General features: G+C 38.0%; 3 protein-coding genes across 3 annotated transcripts; 2 read left to right on the top strand and 1 right to left on the bottom strand.

Moving 5' to 3' along the window:
• Nucleotides 1-671: 671 nt before the first annotated feature.
• On the bottom strand, nucleotides 672-3,137 carry TIC21 (translocon at inner membrane of chloroplasts 21). The gene is made up of 4 exons (XM_086254357.1): nucleotides 2,782-3,137; nucleotides 2,336-2,593; nucleotides 1,589-1,792; nucleotides 672-937 (listed from the first exon to the last, which is right to left on the bottom strand). Exons 1-4 carry the CDS (start codon nucleotides 3,076-3,078, stop codon nucleotides 824-826), a joined length of 873 nt encoding a protein of 290 aa, XP_086110483.1. The 5' UTR covers nucleotides 3,079-3,137; the 3' UTR covers nucleotides 672-823.
• A 6,627-nt stretch (nucleotides 3,138-9,764) lies between these two features.
• On the top strand, nucleotides 9,765-13,935 carry LOC147276681 (receptor protein kinase-like protein At4g34220). The gene is made up of 2 exons (XM_086254377.1): nucleotides 9,765-11,841; nucleotides 13,037-13,935. Exons 1-2 carry the CDS (start codon nucleotides 10,167-10,169, stop codon nucleotides 13,720-13,722), a joined length of 2,361 nt encoding a protein of 786 aa, XP_086110503.1. The 5' UTR covers nucleotides 9,765-10,166; the 3' UTR covers nucleotides 13,723-13,935.
• Nucleotides 13,936-15,765: 1,830 nt separating this feature from the next.
• Nucleotides 15,766-17,294, top strand: LOC147276682 (carbohydrate esterase, putative (DUF303)). The gene is made up of 2 exons (XM_086254623.1): nucleotides 15,766-16,549; nucleotides 16,647-17,294. The coding sequence occupies exons 1-2, from the start codon at nucleotides 15,980-15,982 to the stop codon at nucleotides 16,869-16,871; spliced, it is 795 nt and encodes a 264-aa protein (XP_086110749.1). The 5' UTR covers nucleotides 15,766-15,979; the 3' UTR covers nucleotides 16,872-17,294.
• Nucleotides 17,295-20,205: the final 2,911 nt, after the last annotated feature.

The following is a 20,205-nucleotide window of genomic DNA, read 5'->3' on the forward strand; positions in this document are numbered from 1 at the left end:
ATCTAATTGTAATTATATAAATAGGCAAACACAATATTTTGCTGATGAAACATTGAAATGATGGTGAGACTTAACAATTTTCTATTTAGATAATTTTATTTTTATTTTTTTGTTAAAATGATCATTGGAGGTACAAAACCTAAAAAGTTTGGATACGAGCCCAAAAAAGTGGTTATTGCAGTATCAATTTACTCAAGTGCTTGAGCCCCGCATCTCGAAGAAGCTTAATGGTTTTTTGTCTAAATTTCTTGTAAAAGAATATTTGATATTTATTATTATTGTTTATTGTTGATTGCTGAACCCTGTTAGCCAGTTATGAGAGTGCGATAAATCAATTTTTTTTTTTTTAAATTCATTTGTGCTTAATCTGACTACATAACAATTGTAACTGGATTATGCAACAAGGCATAGAGCTAGTTAGTTAAAAAAGCTGGAAGAGAAAATTTTAGTAAATTTGCAAATCCTGATCTTATGTACGTTCATTCTTACAGAGTTTTGTAGAGAAAACTGGTGGTACTTACTAGAATTGAAACTCTGAACTGAACAATCAAAAATTGTTTTATTGGTACTATATGCTAAATAACCAATACCCTACCATTAAGTTTTAATCTTTTACCTACAAGAATCCAGGTACTGTGGTCCTTGTAATCAAATAAAATGCAATGGAAACAGGCAACAAAATCTGCAAATATAATACAGAACTAAGTTTGTCATAATAACATCATGGAAGAAAAGAAAAAATTTACTTGACTCATCAACAATCACGGCTTCAAAACATCTTCAACATCAAATACACAGTGTTAACAACGTAGAGGGGCAGAACTCATGCTACCCTAGGAATGGGAATGCCTTCTGAAGGTGGCACTGTCACTGACCGTAACAGCTCTAATGAGAAAACAAGCCCCAGGAAATGAGAAAGGATTGTGTTTGCTGATGCCTGCAAGAGGAATGAATGGATGGAAAAATCAGTCATTTCCCACTCAAAGCTTCTCGTATAAAAATCCTGCTTCAACTACTCTCGGTTCGGTAGTGAATCAGAAGTTAATCTACTAGGTTTACATGTTCCAATGATGGTAAAGCATCCAGGTTCCATTTGACTGATATTTCTAGGCATTAATGTATTGGAAGATTGGATCATGCTGAATTTAAAAGATAAACTTTTTATTAATGTGTGATTCTATATGCAGTAGTGTTCACATACTTACCAGTTTACCATATTTGAAACCATTGGACGAAAATCCAACAATTATTTGCCCTATTATTCGTTGGGTTTTCAGCCAATGATTTAGAACATGGTAAATTTAGGATTTAGAGTAACACAGGCACTGAGGCAAAAATTTCAGAATAGGAAATTGAATTAAGTTGATAAACCTGTATATTTTTTAAAGTAAAAACTATCTAAAACTGTTTACCACTTTTGTTGTGGTACACACATAATACAAAGAAAAAGTTGATAAAAAATTGACATTTTTCTATTTGGGGGTGGGGGGTGGTATGACTATGAATTGTGACATCTAATGTTTCAGAATTGAGAAATCAAAATGATCTAATGTTTCAGAATTGAAAATTGAAGTGAGACATGAAATACCTGCACCAAGAACACATCCAATGCAAGAACAGGACTGTAACCAGGAGCGACACCCTGGTAATACGGATTTGCAGAGGAAGTAAGAGCCTTAGCGACCAACAGTCCTACCGTGGCTTGCATGCCGAGAACAGTAGCACCCATACCCAAAAGGTTTAGTGCTATGCCATTTTTTAAGCTTTTTATAACATCAGCGCGAGGAGGAGCCTGTATATAAGCAGTGGAACAGATGTAGAAGGCAAAAGGTATGAAGAACAGAGGCAGATAATTATTAAATATGAACTGATCTTTCAAAGCATTTCAACAAGTAGAATATGAGCTAATTCCAATAAGATGTTCAATAATAAGATGATAATCACAACGGAGAATAAAGAACAGATAAAGCACATGAAGATATCAAAAGTAGTTAAATTGCATGGGTTCCAAGTTAATGAAATGTGGTTGTAGTTACAATTTATTTCGGACTGAAAAACACACACACACACACACACACACACACTGCATTGTTATCTTATTGTAGTGACTGAAACACTTCAAAGAGATTTGATATGCAAGCAAAAAACAGATGTTCGCAAGAAATTAACGTATCAGCATTACCATACTACTTCACATCATCACATTAAGCACAAAGTCCATGCAACATAGCATTTGCACAAAAACAGTTGAACTGTTTAACTGTTGAACCACCCATATGAATCAATTTCAATCATAAATGCATTAGCTTTCCCACAATTGACAATTCAACAATACCTTTGAAGGGTCCAGTGCAGTTTTCCGAAGCTTATCCGAGAGACGAATGTACCCAAATGACCAGAACACCGAAATGAACGCCGCCGCAATCCCACCCGCAGTGGCATAAAAAGTAGGCGGCGACGAAACCTTGCCGGTTATAACAACCGAAAACGAAAGAATCACGGCGGACACAACAGTGCACACCAGCTGTCCCCAAAACCCTAAACCACCCAACCTCTTGAAATACCTGGCCGTGCTCTCCAATCTTTTCGCTACCTACAATAGCACCCACCACCCAAAGCACTTTACTTTCCAATCAATCATCAACTAAGCATTCTAAAGTTGTAATTATGGTTCAAATTCGGTTCAATTTATCACAAATTTTGAATTTTCTTTCTTCTATTTTCCTACATTTTCTCAGAAGCCAAACAGAATAAAAATTAGCAGAGTTGAACAGGGAGAACCTGAGCGAGCTTGGCCCTTTCGGACTCATCGTTAGGGGAAGAGAAGGTCTGAGAGATTGGAGTAGAAGAAGCCCTTATACTGCTGAAGAAGAGCCTCAATCCACTGTGGGTCGGAGCAGGATATGAAGGGAGAGGTGGCGAATAAGAAGAAGAAGAAGAGAGGGGGAGGGTGGGGACGTGGCGTCCGGAGATTGGTGGTAGAGGAAGGTGGTAAGCCGAGGGCCGAACCGTGACGGCCTGCGGTGGCGCCGCCGATAAGAAGCCGGCGCGAGCCGCCGGCGAGAGGAGCGTTTGCATAATTAATGGTTAAGTGGCAAAATGAGAGACTGAGTACTGGGTGCTGTCGTTCTGAGCTTGGTGGAGCTGAGGAGGCTATCAATAGCCATGGCCCATGCCCCATGGGCTTTTTTTGTTAGGCATTAGAGTTTGTTTGGCCCATAAGTTTTTTTGGTCAGAAGGCCCATAAGTATTAGAGACCCTAATTTCATCAAATCTGGTACAAGAAGTCCAATAGTTGAGTATGTACTATAACCAAATCCAAATTGGCTAGAACATGGCCCCAACTTTAACCATATCCCAGACCGGGATGAGTCACTAATGAATGTTGTGGACCATGTTATCCGATATGTAACTTTAGGGCTGGGTTTTATTCCTGACCAACTCCGAACCGATCGTTTCGGTCGTATGTAGTGATTTTCTGGTATTGGAAGTCTTACCGAACCGCATCGACCCAGTCAGTGTCAGAATGAACTTGAATCCACCCCATCGGACCACCAAAATCTCGAATCGCCTCCTCCATTATCGCCAACTAACACTAAAATGTCGGTAATCGACCGTCGTCGGAATGATGGCAGCTCCTTCCTGTGGCATCTAATTGGGATCGGTTCGATAGTCGGTCTGCCCCATTCGGTTCGGTTACTAACACCGACCCACCCCTATGTAATTTGTAGGGCTAGGCATTGATTGATTTGGGTCGGGTTGGTGCCCAAACCGCCGGTCGTCCGATGGTGTCAGGTTGTCAATATTTCAAACGACGTCGACCAAATAATTGGTGGGTCGATCGCTGTGGCTTGAAGCTCGGGTGTCAGATTTGACGGTCGGGTTGTCGGGTGGAGTCTTTGTGAGAGGAGATGGTGGCGGCGCGACACATAAAATATGGTGAGAGAATGGAAGAATGTACAACGACAACACTGCCCATAAGAGAGAATGGAAGCATGCTACTGTTAAGCCTGTTATGCAAGCAAATACTCAATGATTTTTTTTTTTTTTTTTGTTAAGACTGGAAATTTCTATCATTGATTCGCTTGATTGTTAATTGAATTTGTAGCTCAGATTTATATATAGCAAGAAAACATTTGTACATGTATACATGCACGACGAAAAACGAGTTGAAGTTATCACGGGAAAGTTTTAATTTGTAAAGCACATCCACCTAATATGCACTCGAATTGATGACCTTTTCACCCAAAAAGTTTTGTCCGAATAAGAAATGTCAAAACTCTCGTGTCACTTCAAACAAAATGTTAGATCACATTGATTTGATACTCATAATAAATCTTGTCTAATAATGTTGGTCTTACAAATTAGATTCTCTCTCTCTCTCTCTCTCTCTCCCTCTCCAACATATTAAGACAAGCTGCCTGGACGAATCATGGTTGTACTTGTACTTAATAAAATGCCAGGAGGAGAAACAAAGTGTTAACTGTACAAACATTAATATAAAATTACTACCCTAACTAAGATTAATTAATGTACCTAATTCATATTATATTATTGGGTTTAATCATGATATGATGCAGATAATTGCAGTGAGACAGCAATTAAGTATTCTCCACGGCATCATCAGAGGGTCGACTCCATTTATCGAAGTAACTTCCACTTCCACACCTAATTACTTGTAGTTTTCTCCTGCAAAGAAAATATGTTCTAAATTTCTCTTCATGCTTTTGGTCTGCACTATTCAATAGAGTGTTTCTGAGTGTAACTCGTATTTTCAAACCTTGTTCAGAATTGGCCTAGTGACACCTCCTACTCCTTCAGAATAATTAAGCCAAGCTTAAGCAACATTTATAGCATAATGGAATGTGAACATGTGACCAACCCCATTTAAATAGGGAAGCACTAAGATCAAAGAATTCAAAAGGTAGCATGTGGAATGTGATGAACTTATGAAGTAAATCAAAAGGAAAGCTTCCTCTATTAAAGAGAAAAGTGAATGAGAATAGGGTGAAATTCAATAGATTCACTCTAGAAGTTCTCTGACCAAGAATTCTTTTTGACAAAGAATTTCAGTAAGGAAAGGAAAGGGAGGTCGGATATGAACCCTACAAAGTGCATTGGCAACCAGCATTTTATGCTTTTCTTTCCTTTTAATTTCTTGGGGGGTTTTGGGGTTCCTTCTTATTTTTTTAATTGCAGGGTCTTAAAAGTAATATTTCCACAGTTCTTGGTACACGTGGGTTGATATGGAATGGTGTGCAACTTATAAATTCAAGTAGACACCAAATTGGAATGTGGCAAAAACCAGCATTTTTGGGTGGATTAAATTTCATAATATCGATCTTCAGCAGATTGTTGGGGAGTCTTTGGGCCCTTATTCTTGTCTATCTCTTTTGAACTACATGCATTAGTTAATGTATGCATCTGATGTGGAGAAGGACAAGCGCTTCTTAGTAGTCCAGTGAGTAGTACAAGTTTGGGTCAAGGAACACAAAAAAAGTTAATTTACAGTTATGCTATGTTGCTATCTGAGCTTGCTTAAGAGTTGAGACCATTCGATTACGTTAGAACCTTATCAGGAAGCTTCATAGTGAACTTTGTGCAAGCCACAATATTGGTTAATTAGTACAGAACTCTAGCTGTTAAGAAAACTAAACTTTTGCAGTCACTTTCATGAACAACTTTCTTGACTTCTTCTATAGAAAATCTATACCTACTTATTAAGTATCTAGGAGTTTCCATTTTATATTTCCTTGTTGAAGGAATGTTGAGAGTTTTCTCAAAATTTAATATATGCATATGAGTAATCAAGGATATGGGTATATGACCCAGCAACACAGCAGTCTTACCAAATTTTATAAAGTTCATTATCATGTTTAATATGAGATTACCCACAACCTACCTTTTTCAAATTAAAATAGTGGGTAAAGATCAGATGACACCCATATTATGAAAAGGGGAAGTTAGAGAATGAGAAGTGGATTAGTGAAAATTGGAAAAGATGAGTAGTGGGTTGGTTTGGGATATTACATTTTGGTAAGGACAATGGTTATTGTAGTGGCTGATGAAAAGCAGAGCAGTTCTGAGGTGTAAGCTAGCTACTTTTTTAGTGAGGACTTCATGTTTACAGTAGACTTCATGTTTTAGGAGAGCAGATTTGGTACCAGTTTTTGGTACCAGGCTGGTACCAGGCTTTGATCAAAGCCATTGATCTTGGAGGAGAGAGAGAGAGAGTAGAGAGAGAAAGCTAAGATCAAAGGCTTTGATCAAAGCCTGGTACCAACCTGGTACCAAAAACAGGGTACCAAATCTGCTCTCATGTTTTAGAGCTTCATTTTGAACAGTCGTTTAAACGCGTTGTAAGATGTTAATATATATAGAATTTATTGTGAGATTCGCATGTATTAATGACTCGTCCATGAGTAGCTAGCACTCATCCAAATTTGATACTATAATATATTACTATAGTCATAAAATTGCATAACTCAAATCTATAATTTTCCTTATCCAAAATTAGTAGTATAAGCTTTATGCACTGCACATAAAATTGTGCAAGAAGCATTACTGAAGGATCCCATCAAACCACAGTAATCATACTGCTTGTTGATGCTCAAAAATGGTAAAGCAGTCAATGTTGAGTCAAACCACGTGGACCCGTTCACCTCCCACTGAGAGGATGACACGTCGAAGTGGGGTAGGAATGAGTACCTGGGTCCGACTAATAAATAGTAGAGAAATAATAATATCCAAGCACCCAGCGCAAATACACAAAAGTGAGCGGGAAGGGCACCGGTGTGGTACCGGCCGAACCTCCTCCGACGCTCAAGTCAGTGTCAAGAGAATCTGTGAGCAGAGTGAGTGAATAGTATAATATTGATTGAATGTTCTTTTCTGACAAGAAAGTACTTCTTTTATAGTACTTTTGGAAGAGTGTCAACTAATCTGGTGATGACACGTGTCCCTTGTAACGACTCGCAATGTAGGAGCGCCACGTGTCACCTGTTTCGAGGATCTGAATGAGTTGACACAGGTCGGGGCCTAAGAGGCCGGAGCTTGGGAGGTCGGAACCTAGGAGGTCAGGACCTAGGAGGTCAGAGCCTAGGAGGCCGAAGCCTAGGAGGTCAGGGGCTAGGAGCCCATGAGTCCAGGAAGGGCTTAGTCTTTGGGCCTAGGCCCAAATGACATGATGTTAAGCTTTATGTGACTTGTCGTTATGTCCAGACGATTAGTCATACGAACATTGCTACACAAACATGAAAAAGTGTATATCTTTTTTGTTTTTTAAAAAAGGGCTAAAACCAATCTAAGGACTAATGGGAAGCTCAAATAAACTAAACCAATAGAAAATAAATATATGTGCAAGAAGCTTAATTGAAGTAATCAGACAAACTACAGTAGTCATGCTGCAAACTGCAAAAAAACCAGAACCAGACAAACAAGAAAGTGTCAAGAACATAAAGAAGCCAAAAGCAATCTAAGGAGCTCAGCAAAAATTATGCAAAATTACAAGGGACTATTTCCCATAACCAGCTTTAGCTAAAAAAAAATAGACAGATTTGGAATAGTGTATGCCAAATATGGCAACAACTAGCATTTTTGGGTGGATTGAATTTCACACTATCTTCAACAGATTGTTGGGGATGCCCCATTGCTTGTTGAAGCAAGAGGTCCCCTCCTGAAATTCTTTGGAATGGTCATTACTATTGTCTATCTCCAGTTTGGTCAAGCAATGGCCTAAGGCCCTAAGCAATTTTTGTTCTTCATGCATAAAAAAATGTATGCATCTGATATGGAGAAGGACAAGTGCTCTGACTAGTCCAGTGAGTCCTACAAGCTAGTCTACACGTTTTTGGCCAGGAGTTGAGAGTTGCAGTCATGTTATGTTGCCATCTGAACTTGCTTAAGAGTTGAAACCATTAAATTCTCTTACAACCCTATCAGTTAGCTCATAATGAACTTTGTGCATACCCCCCATATTAGTTTTGTATCAGAACTTGTTGGGATATTAAAATTCTGCAGAATCATTTGTATGAACCAACTTCTTAACTACTTCTACACTCTTAAGTAGCATCCACTTGAGAAACTCTTAAGTCTCAGTCTCTCAGAGCCAGAAGTTTCACTAGCTAGCACAGCAGCATCATTTGCCTTTCTCACTCATTTGATTAATTGCATTGAGTTTTTGTCAAAATTAAACAAAATTTGAGGCTTAATAACCTATAGAAAGTTTTAATTAAGTATTGTTGAAGGAAGTCGAGATTTTTTTCTCATAATTTTATGTGTATAGATGAAAGGCATATGAGTAATCCATGGGTCACATATGACCCAGCATCTACAGCAATCTAACCAAATTTTATAAAGTTCATTGAAGTTTAATTTAATATGACCTACCTTTTCTAATAACAAATATCATTAGAATAGTGGGAAAGATCAGGTGACACTATTATGAAAAGGGAAGTTATATAGACAATTAGGAGGTGGATTAGTCAAAAAGGGCAAAGTTGATGAGTAGTGGATTAGCTTGGGATACAATACACTTTAGTGAGGACAACGGCTATTGTATTGGCTCAATGGAAAGTAAAGCAGGTGTGAGCTGAAAGCTAGCTACTGTTGACTTTAGTATAGTATTGATATGCTTCTAAACCCTAATCTCTAAACCCAATTATCTAACAGCTTATTTAGACTTAATTATCCAAAATTCTAAACCCAATTAATTTTTTGGCTAGTGATTTTCTAACATGTTATCGAAGCTTTGTTCGTAAGAAATTCTAAGTTCGATTCTCGTTCTTCACTTTTTTTATTTATTATGAGATACAGAATAAGACTGCACCTACATGTTTATCTATTTCATTCAATGCTTGATATATAATATTAACCTATTCTCTAACGACACAAGCTTTTGAGGATGGTGGTTGCAGTGGTTTCCTAAGATGTAGTAGTATGAAATTTATTAGAAATAATGGAGACAATATATGAAGGAGAATGTGCATAGATCTATATAAAATTTCATCAGTCACACTCATACCTTGGTGTAGACTGTGTAGTCAATACCATAATAGTATAAGATTTGTGAACTGTGCATCACAGAACTGCAGTCATAAATTAATAGCATAACTCAAATCCATAAACTTTTTTATGTCCAAAAGTATAAGATTTATTCACTGTACAGTATGACATACTACAGAGCCATGCTGCTAACTGCAAAATAAAAAATCCAGACAAACATGAAAAGGGTTTTATTACTAATTTTTTTTCACAAACAAAAAGGCCAAGAGCAATAAAAAGTTATGCAATTAGCAAAAGAAAAAAATTAAAATTATATATGCAAGAAGTTTTATTCAAGTAACCAGACAAGCCACAGTCATCATAGTGCTAACTGCAAAAATAACAGAGCCAGACAAACAAGAAAAGGTCAAGAAAAAACGAAAATAAGCCAAAAGCAAGCTAATAAGGAGTTCAACTAAATTTATGCAAAATTACAAGGGACAATTTCCCAAAACCAACTTTAGCAAAATAAAAAAATAAAAGGAAAAAAAAATCAAAACCAGTTTTTTTTTCAATGGAAAAAATTAAAAACTAGTTGAGAAATGTCAAGGATATCACATTTTCTTTTTACTACATTTCTAATAGAGATGGTTGGGTCTCACTTTTATTTGTAGAAAAAATATGGTACACATAATATTATTGCAAGCAGTTTCCACAGGGTTAAAAAGAGACACCCAGTACAGAGGGATAAATTTTCCATGTGAATACTCAATAGGGGGGTTGATTTAGCTCCTCTGCAACTGCAACCTGTTATGGGCTCCAACTCACTTGGTTGTCCCTTGTTTGTTAGCAGAAACAATATGCCTTTCTCTCTGCTTTCCTCTCTCAATTATATCCAAGAAAAACAGAGTTTACCAAAACTTTTACTAGTGTTGGCAGAAAACCAATACCAGCTGTGCACGCTACCAACATTTTGCTTTAATCATCTCTCTCAGTTCCATCTTTCCAGCAACTTAAACCAAGCTTTCTTTCCTTAATGCCTAGATTTGGTAACCAAAACAACAAACTGTAGTTGGTCACCATCTCTCATCTTTCTCTTACTCACTCACACAGTCACACACAACTCTTTTTCTATACCCTGAACTTGTTGTAGAGGCCAACATGCTCAACCAGTTCCCAAAACCATGAGCTCCAACACCAACAATCTCCATTTCTGGTGGAGGGTCACTTCCCTTTTGCTTCTTCTTCTTCTACTACCCTCAGCTCTGGCTCTAAACTCAGACGGGGTTCTCTTGCTTTCATTCAAATACTCCATTCTCAGCGACCCACTCTCAGTCTTGCAAAACTGGAACTACGACGATCAAACACCATGTTCATGGAACGGAGTCACGTGCACCCAAATGGGCAACCCCGGCACTCTAGACATGTTCAGAGTGACCAGCTTGGTCCTCCCCAACAGCCAGCTTCTGGGTTCGATCGCTCCCGAACTGGGTTCGATCCAACACCTTCTCCACCTTGATCTTTCCAACAATTTCTTTAATGGGTCTCTGCCCAAAACCATGTTCAACGCCTCGGAGCTTCAGGTTCTTGCTCTCTCAAACAATGTGATCTCTGGTGAGCTGCCTGATGAGCTCCTTGGTGGCCTCAAAAGCCTTCAGCTTCTCAACGTCTCTGACAACGCCTTGGCTGGGAAAGTCCCTGAAAATCTCACTTCTTTGCAAAACCTCACTGTTGTTTCTTTGAGGAGCAACTACTTCTCTGGTGCAATCCCAACTGGGTTTAATTCAGTTGAGGTTTTAGATCTGTCTTCGAATCTGCTCAATGGGTCTCTGCCTTTCGATTTCGGCGGGGAGAGTCTGCGTTACTTGAACCTCTCCTACAACAAGATTTCAGGGAAAATACCAGCAGAGTTTGCTAAGAAAATTACAGAGAATGCCACAATTGATCTCTCATTCAACAATTTGACTGGAGCAATTCCAGGGTCACAAGCTCTGCTTAATCAGAAAACAGAGTTGTTTGCAGGAAATGGTGAACTTTGTGGGAAGCCATTGAAGAACCTTTGCCCAATTCCTTCTACTCTGTCCACTCCACCCAATATAACAACAAGTACTACATCTTCTCCAGCTATTGCAGCCATTCCCAAAACAATTGACTCAACCCCAATATCAAACTCTCCGGGTTCACCAAATGGTACTACTACTCAGAATCAATCACAAACTGGGTTAAAACCTGGGACCATCGCAGGAATCACAGTCGGAGACTTAGCTGGAATAGTTGTTCTTGCTTTGGTTATTCTCTACGTCTACCAAGTTAGGAAGAGAAAACATCTCAACTCAGCAAGCAGAGCTTTAGACCCAGAAAACAAAAAACCACAGACTGTGACAAAACAAGACTCACTTGCCCCAAAACCCTCTTCATGGTCGTGCTTGACAATCAAAGGCGAGGAGACATCGGAGGCCACCAGCTCCGACAGCGACCAAGACGAAAAAAACAGACAAGTGGGTAATGTGCAGAATCCCAGTGGGGACTCAAATAAAAAAGGTGGTGTTCTAGTGACCATAGATGGGGAGCCAGAGCTCGAGCTGGAGACACTGCTGAAAGCTTCGGCGTACGTTTTGGGAGCGAGCGGTCCGAGCATTGTGTACAAGGCGGTGCTTGAAGACAAGACTGCTCTGGCTGTGAGGAGGATTGGAGAGAGTGGGGTTGAGAGGATGAGAGAGTTCGAGAGCCAAGTGAGAGCCATTGCCAAGCTTCGACACCCCAACTTGGTGAGGGTTCGAGGGTTTTACGGGGGAGAGGATGAGAAGCTTGTCATCTATGACTATGTCTCCAACGGCAGCCTTGCCACCACCAGTAACAGTAAGCTTCCATTCCCTACTCTGCTCCTCCAGCTCTCTGTTTTTTTAGCGTACGTTAGTTGAATATGTGTTATTTTGCTAAAATACGCTGTGTGTATCACTTGTGCATGTTAGCATCATCTTGTGCTTTTAAAAAAAAAAAAAAAATAGGGGCCTTCAGGCCCAAGCCCCCAAACAAAAAAAGAATTAACTACTAGAAGTAGATACAAACTTTTGCACACATAATTTGGTCATGCCATATGATTTGATTAATACACATGAGCATTAAATAAAATTTAGGTTCTGTCTTAAAGATATAACTGATCTCTAGTATTCTAATCCCTCGAATAGTGCTCAAACTCATTCTCTAATAGAGCTTTTCTAGCTCAATTTCTGCCATCTTGAATCCAATTTTTGGTGTCATAGGATACCCTTTACAATAAATGTGATCCTATATATATAGTTTTTTGGGCACAGATGGCCCCAATGTTGCACTAAAACTAGCTAATTTTCACATCTTTATTTATTTCTTTGGTGTCTGCCCATTCTCAATACATACTGTCTTGTTCTGTACTCTTCTTTCTCTAATTAATAATTTGCATGTTCTGTACTCTTTTTGCAAACCAATGTCTAGCTTAATGAATTAGCCATCTTACATTAAATATATATAAAAGTTTGCATCAGTTTATAAATAATATTAGTTTCTTAACTACCAAACACTCTGTTAATCACAATAGTATTGCCAAATTGCAAGTTGGAGAGAGTCATTATATAACTGCACGTGAACCATGACATACAAGATTCATGGAACTCTTTCCTGCTGCAAATAGTTGAAATATTGGAACCCAAAGAATCCGTGTCCACATCTGCAGTCTGCAGGATCACTGTGACTGTGGGATAGTGATCATGCTTCTTTCACATTACCACCCTATAAGGCTATAACCCAAGCCACACAACAACTCACGTGTAGTCCATTCTTTTGTGGTCTGTGGGACAATTTTATATGTTACGTTTCATAGTTTGTACTCTATCATTGGACCTATACATAAGTCTAAAGTGATGCTATATATTTGTTAATTTGTACGCACATGAATAATTTGAGTTCAAGTTTAGGAATATGATTCCTCATATATACATTGTTTATTACATAAGAATTTTTTATCTTTCTCTTCAAGCAATGCTAATTTGCTATTTGAAACATGTTTTAAATTCTGCAGGAAAACCAGGGTCGTCTCCATATCATCTTCCTCTTGAAACTCGGCTGAAGATAGCAAGAGGTGTTGCCCGGGGGCTAGCATACATTCATGAGAAGAAACATGTGCATGGCAACATAAAACCAAGTAACATTCTCTTAAACTCTGACATGGAGCCAATAATCAGTGATTTCGGCCTTGATAAGCTAGTGTTAGGCACTATGAGCAGTCACAGAGCAAGCGGTTCAGCCCGGGGTTACTTTGGAAGCCAAAAATCCACCGCCACTCGCGAAGGTCTACATGATGTAGTACTCCCAGTTGGCGGCAGCCCCGCCACACTGTCCAACGTAGGAGGTGCATCTTCACCGTATCAAGCGCCGGAGTCCCTAAGGAACCTAAAGCCAAACCCCAAGTGGGATGTGTACTCTTTTGGTGTAGTTTTGCTTGAGCTTATCACTGGAAGGGTATTTTCGGAACGAGAATTGGTGGCCCAGTGGACCGCCGGTTCGTTGACAGAAGAGAAGAACCGGGTTTTGGTAATGGTTGACGTGGCAATTAGGGGTGAGGTGGAGGGCAGGGAGGATGCCTTGCTGGCTTGTTTGAAGTTAGGGTTTAGTTGTGCTAATTTTGTTCCACAAAAAAGACCAACCATGAAAGAAGCCTTCCAAGTCCTAGACAAAAGTAGTATTCCTTCGACTTCTTCAAACTAATGATGTATTTGGGGTCCCACAAAAGTGGTCTTGTTATGTTAAAGCATTTGCTTTAATTTTCTTCTTTTGTTGACTTGAATGTTGCATAAAAAGCACAAGGCAATGTTGATATAATTTAATAATTTATGTAGCGGTTGTATGTATGTGTGAGTGATTAATTAAATTGATATATGAAATATAATAAGATGGTTTTGGTGGCATGGCAATTGGCATGGAGGAGGAGGACAGTGACATTGATTACATGTTGGCATGATGGGAAGATATGCAAAAAGATGTGTATCAGTGTATGGATGAGAGAGTCTTCGGTGGGGCTGGAATGCCACTCACCTAATGAGACTCCCTTTCATTTTTTAACATCTGTCATGATTTTGTCCAGCTGGACAAGTCTCTCTCTCTCTCTCTCTCTCTCTCTCTCTCTCTCTCTCTCTCATTCTCTTCAACACCACCACCTAACAGGCCAGGCCAACACACCCTAACACAACCCAGACCTAGCACGGCAGCACACCCCCACCACCCTCCACAAAAATATTGAAAAACAGAGTTGGGTCAATGGCATCTTCCAAAGGGAGTTTAATAGATGATTGAAACTATTTAAACCCAGCCCCATCCCCTCCCCGCCCAGCCCCATCTCAGCCAGCCCCCACCCAGATCGGAGAGAGTGAGTGAGCAAAGAGAGAAAGCAAGAGGAAAAAAAGAGGGGAGAGGAGAGATAAGGGGAAGCAAGGCCGGCGGCGGGTGGTGGGGGTGTGCTGGGTTGTGTTGGGTGGTGGTGTTGATGAAGAGAACGAAAGAGAGAGGGGAGAGAGGAAGGCAAAGTTGTTGTCCAGCTGGATAAAAATATAACAGGTGTCAAAAAATTAAAGAAAGTCTCATTAGGTGAGTGGCATTCCAGCCCCACCCAAGACTTTCTCGTGTATGGATTGATATAATAATGGGTAATATTATATGAATCACATTGTATACTATACCCTTAATAGGCTAGAGTTTAAGGTGAATCCTTATTAATTTTATAATGTAATCAATAAGCCTAGTGTAAATAATTTTATCACATAACGATGTTGGATGGATTTGTTGTTTTTGGATCTTTTCATTGAATTTAACAAAGTACTTCTTCATGTTTTCCACTTATTAGAAGTACCAAGCATTCAATTCAAGTGATGTCAATTTCATGTAGTTGAGTTTTGCTTCCACTTTTGGTTTGATGCTCAATTATGAGGCATTTAATTCAAGGATGAAAATAAAGAAATTGTCTGAAAAAAGTGGTGTTTGTAGGAAACTAGCTACAGTTTAATATGGTGATATTGAGACTCGGAACATGATTGATAGGCTATTCATTTTGTTTTTCTTTCAGTCTATATTTCTTATTTAAATTGAGTTATGTTATTACCCTAATCTAATTTTAATCCATCATCATCTAACACCCAAACTCATTGCTTGAGCTAACTCCGTGAATTTTTGTTGTTCCCATTTTAACATTTTTGTTATCAAAGAAACTCGACTCCCCTAACGTTTTTGATGGATCACATTTGGGCCAAACAGGGAGAAAGGCTTTCCTTGTCACAAAACAGCCAAGGCCCAGCAACTGTAGTTTGTCAATTTTCCATTGGGCTGGAGACTGACGAGGTGGTCTCCACACTTCTTCCAATATTTTACCCTTATGACAGAACAAAATAACAAATATACCCTTATCTAAAATTACCAAAATGATTTTAGGGAGGTGACACCTTCAAATATAAATCGGGAAAAAAAAACACTTTTAGTGCATGTGCTTTACAGTTTTACTCCAAAAATATATTTAGTTGTTATGGTTTCAAAACTCAATATTTGATCCTTGTGTTTTATATTATTGATCTTATAATCAAAATAAATTTTTTTTTCAAACAAAAATTATAAATTTAAATTAATTAAAACTGACCTCATATTATAAATAATATAAAATATAAGGACTAAATGCATCAACCAAATTTTGTTTGAAGGTAAAACACACGGACTAATAATGTTTTTTTCCCATCTAAATCACATAAACACCCATGTCTCTCATCCTTTCTAAACCCGGGCAGAGTAACAGTACATTTTAGTTGATGTGTGAAGAAAAGTGAATGCGGGTACACCGTACACTGAATTATTCAAAGTGTCCATACTCCATATCCGTACACCCTCATAAATATGTCCAAACTAATCTTCTTCCTTCCTCTTTTTCTATATCTCAAGTCTCAACAGCACACCCCATTTGAGCCTGCAACCAACAAACCCAGCTATGGACCAACCACCACTCAATACCAACAACAACAACAACAAGCAGATCTTCATCTTATCGGGTCAGAGCAACATGGCGGGTCGGGGCGGCGTGGTCAAAGACCCGCACCACCACCACCACCAGCACTGGGACGGCGTCGTTCCGCCTGATTGCCAGCCCCACCCCTCCATCCTCCGCCTCAGCGCCAACCTCCGCTGGGTCTCAGCCCGTGATCCCCTCCACGCCGACATTGATTCCAAGAAGGTATGCGGGGTGGGGCCCGGGATGCCGTTCGCGAACGCGGTGAGGGAGCGCGTGGCGGGGGCAGTGGGGCTGGTGCCGTGCGCGGTGGGCGGGACGGCCATTAAGGAGTGGGCGCGTGGGGAGCACCTGTACGAGAGTATGGTGAAGCGGGCGCGGGAGAGCGTGGCGGGTGCGGGTGGTGGGGGAGAGATTAAAGGCTTGTTGTGGTACCAAGGGGAGAGTGACACGTCGACGCAGCATGATGCGGATGCGTACCAGGGGGACATGGTGAGACTCGTTCAGAATGTAAGGGAGGATCTTGGTTTGCCCTCACTTCCAATTATCCAGGTTTGGTCACTCACTCACTCACTCACTGAGCCTTTGATGGCCATTCTGGGTATTTATTAATTATTATTAGTATTATCATTAATCCGTGATTTTACAGGTGGCTATTGCGTCGGGTGATGAGAGGTACATGGAGAAAGTTAGGGAGGCCCAATTGGGGTTGGAGCTTCCAAATGTTGTGTGTGTGGATGCTAAGGGATTGGAGCTCAAAGATGATCACCTACACCTCACCACCAAGGCCCAGGTTCAGTTGGGCCACATGCTTGCAGATGCATACCTCAAGCATTTTGGAGCATCATTACCTATTTCTCAGCCTGCCCTTTAAAAGTCAACAATGAAATTTCATTGCTATATCAAGCTAATGTTATGTTATGTTGTTTCTTGCTCTACCCTCTATATATGACTCTATGGTGAGCTTGTCATTTGGTCCTCTAGTTTAGATTCAGATAAATTCTAAAATGATTCCATTATTTGCTTTTTAAACCCCATGAGAAGTTTTTGAAAGTAAACAATAGTGAGTATATAGGGGTTTAGAAAGTAAATAGTGGGGTCCTTTTAGAATTTCGCTTAGATTCATTGTAGGCTTGCATTCTTTTGTAATTTAGCCCACTGAGCCTGAGGCCTCAGGGTGAATTGAATGTAGCTTTTGACCTAGGCCCAATGGGTAAGTTCTGCCTTGAAGGGCCTATGTGCATTGGAATTCGTACTCTATTTGTGTGGTAGGTTGAATTTATTCGAGTCTATTTATACTCCACCCTGAATTTAATAAGGTTGTCGACTTGACTTTTATCCCATTTATTAAGTCCACTTGAAATTATTAAAATGTGAACAGTGAAGTACCGCATAGTTTAGTATATTATCTATATTTTATATGGAAGAAAAGAAATATTTAGCATTGAGAAATTTTGAAAATTAACTTATTTTGGTTTTCATTAAATACTTATAAATTATAACCATTTTTAAAAAAATTTAAAATTTTGACTTTCAAAAAGTGCTCGAACTTTTCTGGAGTAATGCTTGAGGGAGCTCGAACACTATTTGAAGGTTAATTTTTTTTAATTCTTTTTAAAAAGTTAAAATTTTTAATTGACTTAAATTTGGATTTGTTTTTCTAAATTTCTCATTAGTATATTATGTTATTGAATGGCTAATTAATTCACTCATTCACGGAATCCCGTCTGATTCAATTTGGTATATAACAATAACGTAATATTACATATTAAGATTCATTTTGAATTTTATTATTAAAATAAGTTTATTACAAGCTTCTTCTAATATATTTATTTATATTTTTATTATGAAACAACATAATTCATGTTGTGTTTTTCCTCCTCGAAACAAAATAAATTTGTACTCCATAAACTTTCTGCACTCTTTTTGGTAAGTGCATTAAAAATTGGAGTGTAACATGATAAAATATTAAAATGAGTGATATAGAAAGTCCAAGATCTTTTAGTAATTTAATCCAAGCGAAATCGAATTGTTATTCAAACGCTTACCAACACCAAACTAAAAAATAGAGAAATTATTCTGTGTAATTGATACACCGTTATATGTTATAATCAATTCAATATGTCATAATATAGGTGAATATTATAAATATTATACTCTATTAATATAAATATACCATCTAATAATACTATATACACATAAATTAATATTTTAATAGTTGTTACTAGATACTTCATGAGATCTCATGCTTGAATCTGAAGCATATCTTAAGATTTTTTTTATTTAATTTTTTATTGTTTTGCTTTCGTCTCCACTCTCCACCAACTCTCAGCTACTGAACTCAACTGAGCGGACCACATGGCCACAGCCTAGTGGCATAACATAATGGATGACAAGTCAAAATCTAAATACTTTTCTTATGTACCAAATTTTATTCTTCACTAATTCCTAATTACTGATTTAGCAGTCAATCATCATTTAGTGTTTGGGAGGACAGAAAAGTGAGGGAAGAAAAAGGTGGGGAAAAAGGAAAAGAGAGGGGCAAATGTCATTTTTCTATATGTGGGAAGTGGGAGATAATGACAGAAGAAGGGTGAGACTAGATTATTGGTAAGAAAAAAAAAGGTGTTAGTCTTTGATTTTTCTTCTCTCTTTTGTTTACCCCAAAAAAGGTGGAGGATGAGACTTTGAATAAATCTCAAATCCCAACTAATTTTTTTATTGGAGAACTTTTATCTCCATTAGAATACTACTTGCAAAAGGACAATTGACCCAAAAAACAAAAAAAAAAAGCTAAAGAAGAGTTCAATTTCCACTTCCCCTTCCTATTTTAATCAAGTCCATTGTATTTGTTATCAACTAATTTGTAATTTAATAGTATTTCTCTTATAATGTTAGAAAATATTTCAAGTTTGAATCTATTTTTTTAAGATTAGAAAAAAACTTCTAGTATGTTGATTCATAAATTTTGCACAAATAGTTTATGCAAGTACAACTAAAATTTGATGTGGAACTTTAGTTGTGAAATTGTGTGGAGTGAATGCTGATCGATTAACATAGGAAAAATTCGATCAACACATGAAAATTTTAATTTTTTTCTAGCCGAATGAATCAAAATGGGGATTTCATATTTTCGGTGTGGTTTTTGATCCTGTTATTGCGTTGAATTGTTGTATTAGAGATTAACTTTCTAGTTTTGGAAAAATTCAAATTTTAAAAATTAAACCCTAAATAGTAAATGATTGCTAATTGATCTAAGTTCTAACTTATTTAAAAAAAAAATTTTAAAAGTATACAACTAAATTCATCTATATTGAATAAGATATTTAGTTTCATCACCTTCATCATAATCTTCGAGAGGGTGACTTTCAAATGAATTGGTAACTATGTCTTCTTCTCCGTGCCTTGTACATGAACCAAATCATTAGCAACCAAATTGTTAAAATAAATTACTGAATCTATCCAGTGTCGGCCTTGAAGGGGGGCACTGAGTGCGATCGCCTAGGGCCCACCTTCATAGGGGCCCCACAAATGTTTATATTATGTATATATTAATATATATGTATATATATATATATTAAAAAAAATAGTTGTTGAGTTTATTTATAATGTTTTCGCTGCAATTAGGCTCTTTTACTTATTGTATCAAAGCTGTAATTATCTAGTTTATTTCTTTAGGCTTAGGCCCCCCCCCCCTCTTATACCAAAAAAAAAAAAAAAAACTAGGCCCTTCTAAGATATAAAGTTTGGGTTTTGCAACCTATTTTTCTTTGATTATTAGTTGAAAGTCACATTTTTATTTTTTTTTTATTTCCTTAATTTGTGTTTGGCCAACTTGCTTCATTTTTTTTTTTTGGCTTCTCCGTGAATCACAAGAGAAGCAAGCTAATATCCTCATCTGCATGGCAGTGGGTCCTTTTTGCCCTTGGGTTTACACATTTTTTTTTTTTTATCAAAAGTACATGTTTTCTTTCTGGAAAGTTGGATTCAGAGAACATGTTTGCTTTGAATTGGCAGAGACAGATCTTTGCCTATTCATATAGTCTTGTGGAAAACTGGTTTTTTTTTTTTTGGTTTACACAGGCTCTTTCAATTTGAAAGAAATTAGAGAGGTCTTATTGAGGCAAAAAGGTAATCAATGTTTGTGTGTTTTTCCATTTTAATTTTTCTCTTATATTCCTATAAATTATTATTTTTTTAATTATTTT

This window comes from Dryas octopetala, chromosome 8 (genome assembly GCF_963921425.1).
Source record: "Dryas octopetala chromosome 8, drDryOcto1.1, whole genome shotgun sequence".
In the NCBI taxonomy this organism is placed as follows: Eukaryota; Viridiplantae; Streptophyta; class Magnoliopsida; order Rosales; family Rosaceae; genus Dryas; species Dryas octopetala.

Excerpts from the sequence above, each read along its gene's own strand:
- LOC147276681 (XM_086254377.1), top strand. The coding sequence starts at position 10,167 with ATGAGCTCCAACACCAACAATCTCCATTTCTGGTGGAGGGTCACTTCC. Across the intron at positions 11,842-13,036 it reads CCTTGCCACCACCAGTAACA|GAAAACCAGGGTCGTCTCCA; the intron begins GTAAGCTTCCAT and ends TAAATTCTGCAG.
- TIC21 (XM_086254357.1), bottom strand. The coding sequence starts at position 3,078 with ATGCAAACGCTCCTCTCGCCGGCGGCTCGCGCCGGCTTCTTATCGGCG. Across the intron at positions 1,793-2,335 it reads CTGCACTGGACCCTTCAAAG|GCTCCTCCTCGCGCTGATGT; the intron begins GTATTGTTGAAT and ends GCTTATATACAG. Across the intron at positions 938-1,588 it reads TGGATGTGTTCTTGGTGCAG|GCATCAGCAAACACAATCCT; the intron begins GTATTTCATGTC and ends TTCCTCTTGCAG.
- LOC147276682 (XM_086254623.1), top strand. The coding sequence starts at position 15,980 with ATGGACCAACCACCACTCAATACCAACAACAACAACAACAAGCAGATC. Across the intron at positions 16,550-16,646 it reads CCTCACTTCCAATTATCCAG|GTGGCTATTGCGTCGGGTGA; the intron begins GTTTGGTCACTC and ends GTGATTTTACAG.